This window comes from Polyodon spathula, chromosome 4, assembly GCF_017654505.1.
Source record: "Polyodon spathula isolate WHYD16114869_AA chromosome 4, ASM1765450v1, whole genome shotgun sequence".
In the NCBI taxonomy this organism is placed as follows: Eukaryota; Metazoa; Chordata; class Actinopteri; order Acipenseriformes; family Polyodontidae; genus Polyodon; species Polyodon spathula.
Genome location: NC_054537.1, coordinates 35,286,997 through 35,304,279, shown reverse-complemented (window position 1 = coordinate 35,304,279; position 17,283 = coordinate 35,286,997). Strand labels below are relative to the sequence as shown.

The window sequence follows — 17,283 nt, the reverse complement described above, 5'->3', positions numbered from 1 at the left end:
AAACTTACCAATATATATATATATATACATATATATATATATATATATATATATATTATATATATTATATATATATATTATAGTTACTATCAATAAGCAATGATAGTTATTCCTATGGAAAGCATATGCTTTTATGGACATTTGTAATAGGTTTACAAAGACGAATTTACACTTTAATGTGTAACAGTGGATCCGTAAACTTAAGTGTAAGCGAAAATATTGAACCACATAAGATTCATTAAATCAAGGACATAACTCCAAAAACAATGCATACTGTATAAAGTAGACATCTGTTCTGAAATATACCGGTTCTTCCCAATGCTATTTATGTTGTTTATTTGGGACGTCATTTTGTTTAGTTGGGATACAGTATTTTCAAATGATCAACGGAGATCGCTTTTCAGAGCAAGCCATTTCCGCGTAGCACAGTGCAGTAGTACGTGATCACCCTGTGAACTGCGTAAACCACGTTGAACTCTTGAAGGAGCCGGAGTCTCCTGTGGTTTTTACAGGCTGCTGTTGCAAAGAAAGTTGCCGTGTCAACATCGCAGGTGCCTCACCTTGTGATAAGATGGGATTTCATTATTTAAAATTTCATCTAGAAATTAAAAAAACATCGATTTGTATTGTTTAGGCATGCATATATATATTCTCTATTGATTAGCGTTTAGGTACACAAAGCTATTTGCAGGCTGCACTAAGCACTATTGACCATCCGTTATGCATTATTTTGAGATATGCGTCAGTGGTTCATTATGAACACTGTTATTAATATATTTTTAAAATGTGAACGTTCACTATTATAAATGATGCTTTTAAAACATCAAACGCATCTCCAAAATAATGCAAAATGTGGCATAGCAACGTACTTAATACTTTTAGAGGTATCGTGAGTCAGCATTCATACGCAGAGCAGCTGAAAATTCGGTTAGTTCCGGATTGGCTAGAAAGTCTGTGCGTAGTGAAGTATAGAAATATTTCGGTTTTGCGGTGGCTGATGGTGGAATAGTAAAACAGTATAACAAGATATTGTTTTTCGCCATGGGTATTTTGAAGCAAAGCACCACTAAGTTAAAGTAAGTTATTGCTTTTCTTATGTAAATATCTGTTAACGTCTATATGTAGAAATGTTTTATATTGCATTTGTGTTATTATATTTTTCTGTCTTTTTGGAAGACTTTGATTATTATCTATCAAAATATGTGCACAATATAGATATACATACAATTGTTGCCGTATTGTGTGCCATATACTATATATATATAAATATATGTATTATATATATATATATATATATATATATATATATATATATATATATATATCGCCTTCAAAATCACACACCAAGTTAAGTGGTCTCCACCTGTGTTAAATTGTAGTGATTCACATGATTTCAGGATAAATTCACCATTTCTTGTAGGTTCCCTCTGCTGGGTAGTGCATTTCAAAGCAAAGACCATGAGCATCAAGGCGTTTCAAAAGAACTCTGTGACAAAGTTGTTGAAAGGCACAGATCAGGGGATGGGTATAAAAAAAAATATCAAAGGCCTTGAATATCCCATGGAGCACGGTTAAGTGATTATTAAGAAGTGGAAGGTGTATGGCACCACCAAGACCCTGCCTAGATCAGGCCGTCCCTCCAAACTGGATGACCGAGCAAGAAGGAGACTGATCAGAGAGACTACCAAGAGGCCAATGGCACCTTTGAAAGAGTTACAGGCTTTTATGGTCAAGACTGATCAAAGTGTGCATGTGACAACAATATCCCAAGCACTCCACAGACCTGGCCTATATGGTAGGGTGGCAAGAAGTAAGCCAAAGGTACATTGGATTGGCTAAGGAACAAAAAGGTAAATGTCCTTGAGTGGCCCAGTCAGAGCCCCGACCTAAATCCAATCCAAAATTTGCGGCATGACTTGAAGATTGCTGTCCATCAACGCTCCCCAAGGAACTTGACAGAGCTTGACCAGTTTTTTAAGGAAGAATGGTCAAATATTGCCAAATCTAGGTGTGCAAAGTTGGTAGAGACCTATCCCAACAGACTTACAGCTGTAATTGCTGCCAAAGGTGCTTCCACCAAGTATAAACTCAGGGGGGTGGAGACTTATCCAATTATGATCTTTCAGTTTTATATTTTCTTAATAAAAAACATTTTTCCCCTTAACAGTGTGGAGTATGGTGTGTAGATAAGTGGGGAAAAAAATCCTCATTTAAATGCATGAAACTCTGAGGCACTGACGCAACAAAATGTAAAAAAAAGTTCAAGGGAGTGTATACTTTCTATAGGCACAGTGTATATATGTATGTGTGTATATATATATATATATATATACATATATATATATGTACACATACATACATACAGTACTGTGCAAAAGTTTTAGGCAGGTGTGAAAAAATGCTGTAAAGTAAGAATGCTTTAAAAAATAGAAATGTTAATAGATTATATTTATCAATTAACTAAATGCAAAGTGAGTGAACAGAAGAAAAATCTAAATCAAATCCATATTTGGTGTGACCACCCTTTGCCTTCAAAACAGCATCAATTCTTCTAGGTACACTTGCACAAAGTCAGGGATTTTGTAGGCATATAGTCAGGTGTATGATTAAACAATTATTCCAAACAGGTGCTAGTGATCATCAATTCAATATGTAGGTTGAAACACAATCATTAACTGAAACAGAAACAGCTGTGTAGGAGGAATAAAACTGGGTGAGGAACAGTCAAACTCAGCTAACATGGTGAGGTTGCTGAAGACAGTTTACTGTCAAAAGTCATACACCATGGCAAGACTGAGCACAGCAACAAGACACAAGGTAGTTATATTGCATCCGCAAGTTCTCTCCCAGGCAGAAATTTCAAGGCAGACAGGGGTTTCCAGATGTGCTGTCCAAGCTCTTTTGAAGAAGCACAAAGAAACAGGCAACGTTGAGGACCGAAGATGCAGTGGTCGGCCAAGTAAACTTACTGCAGCAGATGAAAGATACATCATGCTTACTTCCCTTCGCAATCGGAAGATATCCAGCAATGCCATCAGCTCAGAATTGGCAGAAAACAGTGGGACCCTGGTACACCCATCTACTGTCCGGAGAAGTCTGGTCAGAAGTGGCCTTCATGGAAGACTTGCAGCCAAAAAGCCATACCTCTGACGTGGAAACAAGGCCAAGTGACTCAACTATGCATGAAAGCACAGGAACTGGGGTGCAGAAAAATGGCAGCAGGTGCTCTGGACTGATGAATCAAAATTTGAAATATTTGGCTGTAGCAGAAGGCAGTTTGTTCGCCGAAGGGCTGGAGAGCAGTACACAAATGAGTGTCTGCAGGCAACAGTGAAACATGGTGGAGGTTCCTTGCAAGTTTGGGGCTGCATTTCTGCAAATGGAGATGGGGGTTTGGTCAGAATTAATGGTCTCCTCAATGCTGAAAAGTACAGGCAGATACTTATCCATCATGCAATACCATCAGGGAGGCATCTGATTGGCCCCAATGACAGCATGACAACGACCCCAAACATACGGCGAAAGTCATTAAGAACTATCTTCAGCGTAAAGAAGAACAAGGAGTCCTGGAAGTGATGGTATGGCCCCCACAGAGCCCTGATCTCAACATCATCGAGTCTGTCTGGGATTACATGAAGAGAGAGAAGCAACTGAGGCTGTTTAAATCCACAGAACTGTCATTAGTTCTCCAAGATGTTTGGGCCAACCTACCTGCCGAGTTCCTTCAAAAACTGTGTGCAAGTGTACCTAGAAGAATTGATGCTGTTTTGAAGGCAAAGGGCGGTCACACCAAATATTGATTTGATGTAGATTTTTCTTCTGTTCACTCACTTTGCATTTTGTTAATTGATAAATATAAACTGTTAACATGTCTATTTTTGAAAGCATTCTTACTTTACAGCATTTTTTCACACCTGCCTAAAACTTTTGCACAGTACTGTGTGTGTGTGTGTGTGTGTGTGTGTGTGTGTTTGTGTGTGTGTGTGTGTGTGTGTCTATATATATATCCTCTGCTGCCATCTCGAAAAAAAAAAATAATAAAAAATCCATTACAAGATCAATTTGCAATTACCAGTAATACGCAATTCAGCAACAGTACACGTTTCCTTCCCAGCTGTTTCCTGCAGCATGTAATTGTGTATAACTGGTAATTGCAAATTGATCTTGTAATGTCAAAATAAATGTTTTTTTTTCACAGTAACCCTTGTCTCCTCAGGCACTGTTGCAACTGAGAAAGACTAAGACACCACAGCTGTACATCACACCATAACGTCCTTTATAAGCTGTCTTTCCAAGCTGGTTGAGACAGACTGTACCAGAAGAGATGGGTATGGTCTGGCTCATACTCTATCTCTACTGAAGTGGTTTACAAATAGTCAGTGACGCCGACCCGGGTGACAACTGTTGACAATATTACATTATTTCCTTTTCCGAGGTCTGGGGGGGGGCCGGGACTGGGACTGGGACTTAAAAAAGAATGTTTCTGACAATATCTGTTCACAAATTTCTAACTCTATGGTATGATTTTGTCTGCATTAACTGCAAAACTTTTTTGTTTTTGTTTTGGCTGAACGGTGATAGTAATAGTTTATGCAGAACAGGTTTGCTACAGTGTCTACAGAGTTTAAACTACATTGATCAGTTGGAAAAGGATGAGAAGCTTTCAGAAATATTGATAGACTCCAGTGGGTCAAAACGCAAGATGTGTACTTATAATTCTGAATCTGAAGTCTTTAATTGCATTTGTAAAGAAAGTCTTTCTCATACCCAAAATAACACTAGGTTACGAACACTGTCAAATTTATTGGACAGGACTTAAGGTGTATGGTACCGGGCAGGACTATAGGTGTACCTGGCGGTACCGGACGGGACTAAAATTGTATTGGACAGTGTACCTGACGGTTTCGGGTGGGCTTTAGTCACACCGGTCAGGACATCTCTGTTAAACTAGTGAGAAAAATAACAAAAGCACAACGTTAAATTACACGACTGCAAAAATTAAATGCGAGTCAAAAGTAGGATCGAACAATTCATGTAATTTGTCAGCTCTGTTTGAAATAAAATTAAGGGTACCAGCATTAGGCTCATGCATGATATGAAGATTGTTTTGTGATTAACAGATTTTTGTTTTCTGAGTTTTTAATTATGAAACAGTATCAGCTCAATTTGTTTAAAGGGAAGTCACCTGATTAAAAATAAAACTTGAAAATTTCAAGCTCTATTTGAGTGTGTTTGCATTTACTTCTTCCAAAATACTTGTTTTATTTATTTTTAGCAATGTGAACCTCTGTTAATATGAGGCATAACACATTATTTTAAAATAAAATACAGTGCATGGTGGGATACTATCGTATCAATTTCCACTGTTCATTGCACTGCTAAGAACTGTAACGTAACCCTCTCCCCCATCCGCCCTACACAATCAGTGCCCCCTACTACCTTGTAAGTGCCACAGGTAGTGCGTCAGAAAAATGTCAGTGGTATTTATTTTGAAGTACTAAAAACAGTATGTATATTTACACTATTCTTTCAGAACTGGGAATTTTCACAGGGAGCTACATATTACACAGCAGTGAGTGAATTTCACAGAAACAGTGAAATCCGTGATAACCATGAAAAAAATGAAGCCTCATTTGTAATTTTGCCTTTTTTTTCTTCTTCATGATCATCTTAAATTAATTGTTTTTAAGAAGTAGAGGGACATTTAAATGATTTAAGCAACTTGCTTTATTATTTTCAGTTCTTTTAATAATGTCAAGCACACATTTTTTGAACAGGGGCCTAGAATGTGTGATATCTCTACTTAAATGTATTCTCTAGAGATTTAATAAATCTAGGGCCTGATGAGGCTATTTTTTAACAAGTTTTGCAAAGCACTAAAAAGAAAAACGTATCATGTTGCTTAAATCTTTTAAAAAATAATAAAATATGTATATTTAATTGGGAACAAAATGAAGTAAGAAACTTTTTGTCTTTGGTGTATATTTCATTTCATATCATTTTGCTACTACTGTGTTGTTATTTTACATATTTGTAACCATGGAAATGAGTAATACTGTTTTATTTTTCACTGAGTAACAAGCTACGGTACTTCTCTGTCACTCTTTCCCATCACAGCTGGAAGAAAAGGGGGAGAAGACGCTTGGAGATCCGGGTTCAGCCGACCTGAAGGGGGCTTTTAAGCGGGAGAGGGAGGAGCACCAGCGGCTCCTGGCAGAGAGCCACAGTGAGGCAATGGACCTGCGCTGGAAGCTGCAGCACCGTGAGAAGAACTGGAGCAGGGAGAAGATGGAGATGTTGGACAGGTTCAACCGGGAGAGGCAAGAGTGGGAGTGGCAGATGAAGGAGATGCAGAAAAAGACAGAAAAGGTTGGTAGAACTTTGGGAGGAAACCCTGACTGTAGTAGTGGTAGTGGTAGAAGTATTGGTTAGTGACCAAAATACATTGACGCTACAAAATATATGTACAATGAGACTCCACTACTGTTCGCTAACCATGTTGTGTATGTATATTGTATATTTTATGTATCTTTTGAAAGGATTATACTCCACTGCCTCCAACAAACTATTCAGTCTTTTCAGATGAGAAAAACGTATGTGTCACACTGAGTAGCATTCTGACTTTTTAGCTTGATTTTCAAGTTTGTTTATTTTTTGCCACCAGCAAACCTTTGTGTTGCCTTCTGAACAACTGCATTTTTGCAATTTGAAAAAGCCATGTGATTTATTTATTATATAAACTATATGTAGTTAATCTATTAAATAAAAGTATTTATTTTTTTACATGTTGCATGTTAATCACTTCAAATACCAATGCGTAAAGTTTGTAACGCCATTGTTTTCATAGTAAATATCTAACGTTCAGTAGACTTTTTTTTAGAGATTAAGTTGGGAACCGCTGTTACAGTGAAAGGACCAAGCGTCTTCCTCAGTTGAGTTTATGAACACACCTTTAAAATGCATAATTGATGTCTGACATTTAACAGAAGTTTTGGTAGACCATGTTTTGTTGTGAATGTAGCCACCATTATTTGTTCTCTTTTTGGATTTGCAGGTGCAGAAAGAACAGAGTACAAGAAAAGGGGAGATGCTTTTTCTTGAACAGGAGGAGGCTGGGCTGAGTGTGTTTTCTCCACAGGACAGCCCCTGCAGAAACCCACCAGTGGTCTTCAGATCATACTCAGACTCAGACGAGCATTTTGAAGAGCACTCAGGGTCAATGAATCTGAAGGAAAGCGACAGGTTCCGTGCCACTGAAAACCTGTTTCTGGAGGCCTTGTCCCTCGATTCTTTGAGCGAGAGTGAGGGGCCCCCACCGTCCAGACTGGAGAGTGAAAAGAAGTTTCCTTGCTTGAATGAGGTAAAATATTAGGATTATCTGTGTCGACTTTATATTGTACAGTAGATGGATCATTTTTGTTACAGGTATTTGTTATACTGCAGCCTAATATCCACAAAAATAAATAATAATTAACTGACCTGTGCAGTAATATACAGAATAATTGGACACAATATCTATATTGTAAGGAATTTCATACTTAGATATTGGCACTCTGTTATTCAGTTTTACATATTAAGGAATAGTAAATAATGTGGTAAAGCTATTGATATTTACTGTACTTAAAATTACCTAACTGCTCTTTACAACATTTGTCATCTATATATATATATATATATATATATATATATTATATATAATATATATATATATATTATATATCTTATAATAATATCTATATATATGGTAAAGGTATTTTAAAAGTAATTATTTTAAAAAATAGCGCTTGCAAAACCGACTGGAAACAATGGGGCGGGAAAACCAGGTTTTGGTCCAAAGCCCAGATTCCAGTTCTGAAGCCAGTGGAACATTGCTGGACTGAGTTGAAGAGGTTGGCAAAAAGAAAGTCTTCTAGCAAGGAAGAGATGAAATGTGTTGATAATAGTGACAAACGATATCAAAGATACACCCCAGACTTGTGCAACCAGCTTGTACATTCTATTAAGCGGGTCATCTAGAAACTATGATAAATCCAAAGGAGGTCATACTACCACATGTGAAAAAAGACACACCAAATGGTACTTATCGGAACTCATGATCAAGATATCTCTATACAAAACATATTACCTAATACAGTGTTCATATGTCTAAAACTTGCATTATTTACCATGATTTTCATTTATACACAAAGGTCAACTCGTTTAATTTGAGGCATACAATTCTCTGGATGTAATTAGCATTAGACAGGACTTATCTGGTCCTTTGGGCTGGTAAAATTTCCAGTATCTGATCTTCATGTTATTTACAATAGCAAGGATGTCTCGTTCTGGTTTCAAGTGGTGCGTTTGGTTGACCGGTGAGTTTGTAAGTGTTCACAATTTTGAGTTTCTAGTGTATTTTTAAGTTTTGTTGAGTTAAATGGTAAAAGAATATGTGTTGTCCTTGAAAGTTGATTCGCACTAATCCTGGACTACCTAACTAATATTATGGCTAATCAGTGTCTGTGAAACCAGCCAAGTTAATTAAGTAATTAAAAGTACATTCAGGCTGCTAAATGAATAACTGAGTGTCTGAAACTACAGGGTGTCAAAACTTATGGGTTCCAGTAACTTAAAACTTTGTGATTTCCTTTTAGGCTTTGAATGAGATAGCTGATGCAAAGGATCTAGCCTCATATCAAGAAGAAGATATGCCAACAGGAAATCTTCTAAGGTAAAATAAAAAGGCTTGACTAATCCTGAAGGTTGGAGTTGTCACAAGGTGTGTTTTAATTGACAGCTTTGCTCAGATCTCTTATTGAATCCACACATCCTAAAATGGATCTCTCTGTAACTCTAGTGCTTATTTGGGAGAACAGATTAAATAGGTTTCATTTTTTAAGCACTGCAGAACATTACATTAAGCATTTCCCTGACTGACCAAATTAATTTTCTGCTGGGGACATTTACTTTGCAGTTCTTGATCACACATTGTGGTTCTAGCATTGCATCACCCTTCATTAATTCTGTTCTGATTTGAGAGAGGGACACTTGATTCTAACTTTGTGCAACTGATTCCATACCCTTTGGTGAAACACAGACTGTCTCAAGTTTATGTTTTCTTCTATTATGATGGTGGTTATTTCCCTCTATAATACTAAAATAAATCTTCATTCAAGCCATCATGATCATCATTGATTTATAGGCAATGCAACTTCCAGCTAGAAACATTATTTAACAAATTGGAATGTACTGGTTTATCTTTATTTTACTCCTTTGGTTTCAGAGCAAAGTCAGTTTGTTCCATGTCTGAGTTCCAGCGCCTGATGGACAGCTCTCCATTCCTCCCTGATAAGAGCATGCATGGGGACAGTGTGAAGGGTGAGGTGACTCCTCCTTTGTCACCAGATGACCTGAAGTACATTGAGGAGTTCCACAACAAGAGCTGGGACTACACTGCTGTGGGCCACAGTGGACCTGCTGAGAAGCCAGATGAGACCTGGGTAGAAAGGGCAGAAGGCAGGAAGATAGAACAGACTTCAGATCCATTCCAGGCTTCGTCATGGTTCCTCACTACGAGTGTCACAATGACGACGAATACTACGACCAGCCCAGAGCACTGCCAAAAGCAACCGCTGAGGAACAACGTGGCATCTGAAAAGATTGGGGTCCGGGTCTTCCACAGCCCCCCGATTGTTCGTAAGTTTGACAGCACAACCCTTTCTGAAAGTGAGGGAAAGCCTGTGGTAGACCCCGACTTCATATTCTCTGTGACCAAAGGGAGTGATGCCAAAGGAGGGGCGGAAGAAGTGTTTGGGAGGTGGCCTTGCGAAATGCCCAAACACCACAAAGAACTCCTTGAGGGCAGACTCCATCCTATAGAGCACCCTATCTGTTCTACAGTTGGCTTTGCCTCCTCTCTGCATGACCTGGGGCTCTCTAGGAACCTGAGCGATGACATGAAGGAGGTAGCTTTCTCTGTAAGGAATGCTATCCGTTCCAACTCTGTGGAGCGCCAGTTTAAGGACAGTGCCTGCCAGACCAATAGTTTCAGTACTAGGGGAACCCAGTCAACCCAAACCATCAGCGTCAGCCTCCAGACAGAAACCTTGAGAAGCATTACCAGCAGTCCTCACAAGTGCTTAACACCGAAGGGAGGCTCAACCCCTGTCTCATCTCCATCGAGGAGCCTGAGGAAAATGCAGTTCTCCCCAGTCATTCAGAACAAATTTGACCGCCCCTGCTGCTCCCCCAAGTATGGCTCACCAAAGCTCCAGCGCAAAATGCTGGCCAAAGTGGACCAGCCCAACAACAAGCCTGCCACACCGACCACACCTCAGAAAGGGTACAGCGAGTCAGCCTGGGCCCGGTCAACCACCACCAGGGACAGCCCTGTCCACTCCACCATCAACGATGGGCTGTCCAGCCTCTTCAACATCATCGACCACACGCCTGTGCTGTATGACACCCTGCAGAAGTTCACCAAGTCCCCCAGCCGCTCCAGGTCTGCAGTGGCCAGGTCAGCAGAGCCCAAAGCTGAGGAGCCCAAGTCTAATTACGGGGTGGTTCAGGAGTACCTGACAAATGTCCAGGGCAGGTCTCCCAGTCCTGTCCAACTGACTGTAGAGTCTCAGGGGGAAAAAACCCCAGAGGTAATTAGCATTAGACAGGACTTATCTGCTCGTCCAGGCTATACCCTCACAGAAAACGCTGCCAGAATACTTAATAAAAGACTTCTTGAGCAGGCCCTCAGGGATGAAAAAAAGCTTCCTTCCAGTTGCCAAACAAACCTCAGTAAGGAGAGCAGGCCGGTGGAAGCTGGCAAAGTTCAACAGGGATCCATTGAGGTAAATTGTTCGTTTATTTGTTTTATTTATTTTATTTTTTGCTTCAAGTGATTCTGTTTAAAAAACAGTTTTAAAGAAAAGTATTAATATTGTGTTTTTTTTTTTTTTTAATATTAATAGCACACTCATTATAAGGTAATATTGGGTTATGCATGCAGCTGTACTAGCAATTTATAGGATCTCAAATTTTAATCCCTCAAAACAGAATGTGAACGTGTGTGCAGTAGTGCACTAAGCCTTTATTGAGCAGTAAGACACTGGACATAATCTGTTCATTCTGTTTTGGCAGTTCTCTATTACAGGTAATTTACTATTGAGTGTTATAGACTAGTAATGGCCATAGGTGAGATTGGTAAAGAACCATTTCAGACCCCCCTTCAAAGATTAGCATTCTGGTGATGCCACTGAATGACACCTTACCTGTAAGCAACACAACAGTGTCATTCAGAAAATGGTGCTTCATCAGAATTCAGTAGAATATCAAGTGTCAACCTTGTCAAATCACTGCCACAAGAAGTATATACTGACTGAACATATATTTAGGGGGTGAGTTAATTTGACTTAGATTTTCCTTTTCACAGTGTAGGGCCAATTAGAGGATTAATGAGGTATAAAGTAGGAATTGCAAAATTGAATATGCATAGTTTCACTTTGAGATTAACTATGTGTATTATTAGGCTTTTATTGATCCAAAATCTGAAAGTTCTTCTAATATGCAAATTTAAACCTTGTATATCTTTTAATTTTCACCTACACCTGAAGAAGAGAGGTCTTGAAAGGTAGATAATGAAGGTGATATTTTATAGTAGACGTAATGTACAATGTTAACAAGACTTTGAACTGTAGTTTATGGTTTTTGCTACTGTAGACTTTTATGCATTATATGATGGCCGAGGACAAATAATTACCCGCTAGCACCCTAAGCAGAATGATAAGACATTTGGCTGGACTGTAAAGAACTTTTTACACATCTAATCATATCTATGACTTTGTAAAGCAGTACATAATGGTTTATTTTGATATCCCTATGATTTCACTCAATATCAAGTCTGCCAATTTTTTTTATGTTTTGTAACAATGTGTTGCTGTAGATTCTGAGAAGAAAGGATGAGTTCCAACTAAGCAATACTCAAGAACCGAAATAAATAAATAAGCCTTGGTTTGCTTTCAGGCCTTGCCACATCGGTTGATAATAGAACAAAAACAGATCTCCTGCTAGGAGTTCAAGTAAGAATTAAATATGCTGGTATAGTATGTTTTTGTATTATTTGATAGCACCAGTAAAGCTGGGAGGGATTTACTATGGCATTTAAAACAACAATTACTTCACAACTACTGAATGCCCATTATCTTATATTTGCTAATTGGCGGGCGTAATTAGTTGGTTCTTGATTCACTTAAACCATTATAATTAACTTCACACTTGGCTGCCTGGTATAAAGATAACAACTTAAACTGCATACTAACAACATGAGTCATTTGATACTGAATAATGTGAGGTTTAAGAAAAGCATGGGAAAATCAAACTACTGAAATATTTTTCAAAGGTTTTGTGAGGGCATGCTTAAAGCTAATTTCTTCATGTAGACTGGTTCACAGCCCCCTGTGGGAGGGTTCTCCTAAATGACAAGCAAGTTATAAGTAGCCATTGGACCACTTCCTGAAATGTGTACACTGAATATGTCATTGCAAATTATATCATAGTTCACAGAACCTAGTTAATCCCACTGCTGAAATTCTTGGCTCAATGGTTTCTTTGTGAAGAAAGCATTGTTGCGTCAAGATCTTGGTAGAGCTGGTACTGTAGCATTCTTACTGAGGAATAGCTATCTAGCCACACAGCTAAACATGCCTTCCTTGTAAAGCGAGATTCTGTTTATTGTGCTTCCTGTTAAACCCCAAGTACTTTTACAGGAGTTCACCTGCTAGTGGCCTGTTGCCCTCTGTGAACTTGTGCTCTTTTTCAGTATATTTTAGTGGTCGTGGAATCCACATCGCAACAAGCCTTTGTTCGTTCCTGGTAGGGGTTGAATCTCTTTTTCTTTTAATTTCCAAACTAATTGTTTTCACTGTATTTTCTCTCTTCCTTTCCAACCTGTCTGGCCTTTTTTTATGTTTGTGCAATCCAGAACCAAACTGTCTTACTAACCGCTCCCTGGGGACTCTAACCCTGCTTGTCTCACTACTGTAAGTTCCTTTATTCCTCTTCTCTGAACTCTCTGCGGGCTCAGTTCACAAGATACACAAACAAAAATAATACTGTACTACTGCTTTACATTAAACTATGCATGCCGTAAATATAAAACAGACAAAACTACCCCACTTAGTCATATCTCCAGTGGCTGGGTGCAGAGTTACATAGAGCTAATGATACAGTTGAATCTCACCATCTAAACCAGAGTATGGCTTTTGAAGTCGAGCCGTTTGGCCATACCCTATGCGTATATTTTGCATCCTTCTAAATTAAAAAAACTGAACATGGAAGCAGTGTGCAAAAAGCAATCTAGATACCATGTCTACAGTGCTGTATGGGGCTGTGTTATTACAGTCAGAGCCTCTTGGCGTTGCAAGTTATTCATTCTTTTATGTTTAATCAGTCAGTTCCTATGGGAACAAATGCAGCTCAACCAAAGAGTTAGGATCTGTTGTTATTAATTATTAAAGCAGCAATCCTCTTCCTAAAATGTGCAGATTAGCTTGAGTGAGTCACACTCGCCAGTCTGCTGGAGAGGTGTGAGACCTAATCTGGAAAACGCATAACACAGCTCTTCTTAACAAGAAACAAGGTAAATCTATAATGCCTTCATAGGCGTTATGTAATGCATACAGTGCTCCCCCTTTATAAGATGGTCTGTTATACTGTGGAATAGGTTATAAGGTGGTACGGTCATGGCTCCCATTTGCCCCATAATGCCATTACACTGACACTAGTATTCTCACTATAAGGCGGAACAGCTTGGTCTCTTAACTATGTCTCCCGACTGCAGCGTTATAAAGGGGGAGCAATGTATTTCTATTAGGCAGCACTGCAAACTGTTCAGTTTAGCTACGATGCATCATTATGAATTGAGCCCTTTTAAAATATTCCCTCAAAGGATTCCCCAACTGATTTCTACTGTATCGATTGGGAATATTATTAATGCATATTTATTAAAACCCAATTTAAATGTAATTACAGAGTTGACACATGCACAGTATTAAGTGCGCATAGAGGTTTGAAAGCTGCAATACATACACCAATTGGATGAGTAATGTACTGAAGATGACATTGAGCTCAAAACAAATACTGAGTACTCAAAATGTAAGCCTGACATCCTAGATGATTATTTCTTATTGTGATTTTGTTTTGCTGTTTGTTTAACCAGTTAACTGTAAATAAATACACATAGAAATTAAGCTGAATTATATCCAAAATTCTGACTACTTTTACAGTGCATAGTGTCAATTTTGTATTATAGCGTTTCACGTCGTAGTCAGTCTAAGCGGATGTCTCCTTAAGTGTTTAGCAGAAGTATGCTTGTGACATCTTTTTTGTTCCATTTAGAAATGATTTAACCCTTTGTGTCCCAGCTGAGATGCAACATCTTGTTACAGCGTTGTCTGGCTTCAACACCTTTTTATAGCTGGGTTGGACCCAGAGATTTTGAGTGACAGGATTCTGGTCATCTAAATGATTCCAGTATGCCCTGTCTGTTAGTGTTTTGTGCTAACCACCTGAGTACACTGTCTCTTTTTAGGTTATCAGACTGCTGGTTCACAATCCCTTTCATGTTTGACACTGTTTTGAGTTTCCATCAAAATGTTCTTTCTTATCCTACTCTATCCTTAACCCAATAATCACCTTCTCAGCTGTGTTTGTAAACGAAGACAGAAATAGTTCTTGCTTCTGTTTTTTGTTCAGTTTGTCTTAGTTTTATCATTTGTCCCTGTGCGTAATTAACAGAATGTTGAAGTGAAGAATTCATTCATAACCATAAAACATTATTGATGCATGCAAGCATTTTGCCAGTACATCACAGAAAACTAATGTCTAATTTAACAAAAGGCTTTCCTCATATGTTTCATCATAATAAATGGTCCACATCTGTTATATTCAAAAACAGATTTTTTTTTTTTTACTATCCCATACCTGTAGCACAGGGTGTGCATATAGGGTGTGCCAAAACTCATATTTTCCGAGTAATTACCTTTAAGAAATCTAATGTTGTTGGTTATTAATTAAATGGAATAAAGCATGTTAATGACTCAACACAAAACTATGTGGTTCCTGAGTACAGCTGAGTAAGGTCTTAATGAAATCAAAAAGAAATGCGTTATAGGAGGGCTATACAGTAGCATCATTACACTTGGGGTTTTAATGATCTATTGCCGTTTGTCTAATTAATGTGAACCTTACAGAAAGGCTGTCAAAGGATTATGTCTTATACTGAAAGTACAACTGTGTTTGTACTTAAGTAAATAAATGTTACTGTATTTGATAAGTTTAGACACATTGCTGCTGTTTTTAGTAGGTTGATCTTTCTCATACTACTAGAGTGGTCTGCAATTCTAAGTGCAGTTATCTTTCCAGACCATATACAAATCTGCACTGTTGAGAGTTATTCACACTGGGGTGATTTATGAACATCACTAAGTTCAATACAGATACAGTGCATAGAGGTCCTCCCTCTGTTTACATTCCAGGGCTGTAAAGATGGAGAAAGCACTACAGTTTGCAAAATATTGAACATTCAGAAATTACTTTTGTGTAACAAGCATGTAGTTCAATATTTTGTATGCATGATTAGGATTACATGTAACATCATATAAACCATAGCTGTTTCAAGACACTCGTTTAACCTTGTCTAACCCCTTTTCTTTCATTTTGTCAATGTCTTTGTTCCTGTTCTTCATGGCATCTGACTACCTAAAAATGTATAAAGTATATTCAGGTTATATTTGGCTGCATGAATATATAAGATAACACCTAAGCCTGTATAATAATACTAGGCTTATAACACACACTGTAGTGATTACAACCATTAGGAGTCGTTCCCAGGTAAATGGAATGTTTGAATAGCAGACGATTTCTTACTTTTTGGGGGAACAATCACAATAAACCTGTTTTAAGGTCAAACTACATTTTAAAAATAAATAAATAAATAAATAAATAAATCATTCCTGTAGGGTTGGTATTGTATTTTATTCTAACAGGGGAGTTAAGTATGGTCTAAGGAGCTATAATCATAATCATAATAATAATCGTTAGTTATGAAAATTGTTAATTAGAAGAATTAATGTTGTGTGTTTTGTTTTTTTTTTTTTTTTTTTTAGTATAGTGTTGTTGGCTTCAGGATTTGTTTGCATAATGTTCCACAAAACTACAGTTGCTCCTTGCAAAATGTAGGATATCATAAGTGCTGTGATTTATAAAAACAAAAAAAACAAAAAAAGCACAATATACCAAAATGTGCCAAACACCAGACTTGCACAGAAAAAAGTCTCCCCTATTGTATAAAAATGCAGCAATGATAGATACTATATATATATATATATATATATATATATATATATATATATATATATATATATATATATATATATATATATTTATTTTTTTAAGTTTTATTCCACATGATAGGAGGGGTATTTAGGGGTATTCTGGTTCTATAGAAATTTATTTCAAGTCAATCCCTTGCGGTTCCTACCCGGGAAAGTCTTTCTAACTTCATTTTTTTCATTTTTGAAAGGACCTGCCCTGTTCTTCACTAGCTCCTCCTTTGGAGTCCTGCTTCCTGAGACCGGCAAGGCCAGCGAACCGCCGACCGCCCTCCAGGTGGGCCTCTTGTTCCCCGTCAGCCTCACCTTGGTGGTCCATTCCTTCCGGACAATTCCTTTTCCCGGAGGAGCAGCAGCAACTGGAACCAGAACCGAGCCAAGAACACAAGCTTGCATGAAGCCTCACGCCCACTCTGAGAGTCTGCCTCAGCCTCACTAGCCAAAAACAACCACCTTGTGTAACAGTGCTACAAACTCACACAAGCAGAGTTCAAGTACCAATGGGAAGAAACACATTGAATGTAATGGGAGAAAAATACAAACAACAAACAATGGGCTGTGTTCTGTAACAACAACAAAAATGTGCCTGTAAAAACATAGGTTCTTCTTGATTGTAAAAAAAAAAAAAAAAAATATATATATATATATATATATATATATATATATATATATATATATATATATATATATATATACTCTCATCTTATTTTTTAAAATTATTTTTAAGAGTGATAGCCAAACAGAGGTCGTTTTTTCAGGTTACAAAATGAAAGGTGCCGAATGAAAGTGAAATGTCTGTCTCTCTCAGTAGTATCCTGACTGCTGCCTTTTTTTTCCAAAAAAGGTTTGCAAAACGGACAGTCCTTAAAAAAAAAAAAAAAAAGGAAAACACAACTAAAACTGCTGCATATCAACAGAGGCG

At 37.8% G+C, this 17,283-nt stretch overlaps 1 protein-coding gene across 9 annotated transcripts in view; it reads left to right on the top strand.

Annotated features, from left to right (window-relative positions):
* The window catches only part of LOC121314473 (microtubule cross-linking factor 1-like), a 78,487-nt gene extending 61,528 nt beyond the window's left edge, over nt 1–16,959 (top strand). For 3 of the 9 annotated variants that reach the window (XM_041247786.1, XM_041247784.1, XM_041247785.1), the window contains 5 exons: nt 6,118–6,369; nt 7,055–7,360; nt 8,634–8,710; nt 9,263–10,823; nt 16,553–16,959. In XM_041247786.1, coding sequence (XP_041103720.1) covers nt 6,118–6,369; nt 7,055–7,360; nt 8,634–8,710; nt 9,263–10,823; nt 16,553–16,759 — 2,403 coding nt within the window. In that variant the 3' untranslated portion in view covers nt 16,760–16,959. Of the gene's footprint in view, nt 1–6,117; nt 6,370–7,054; nt 7,361–8,633; nt 8,711–9,262; nt 10,824–11,914; nt 12,051–12,790; nt 12,844–12,952; nt 13,011–16,552 lie in introns of those variants that run through there. The other 6 variants (XR_005950110.1, XR_005950108.1, XR_005950109.1 and 3 more) reach the window with 6 other exon arrangements.
* Nucleotides 16,960–17,283: the final 324 nt, after the last annotated feature.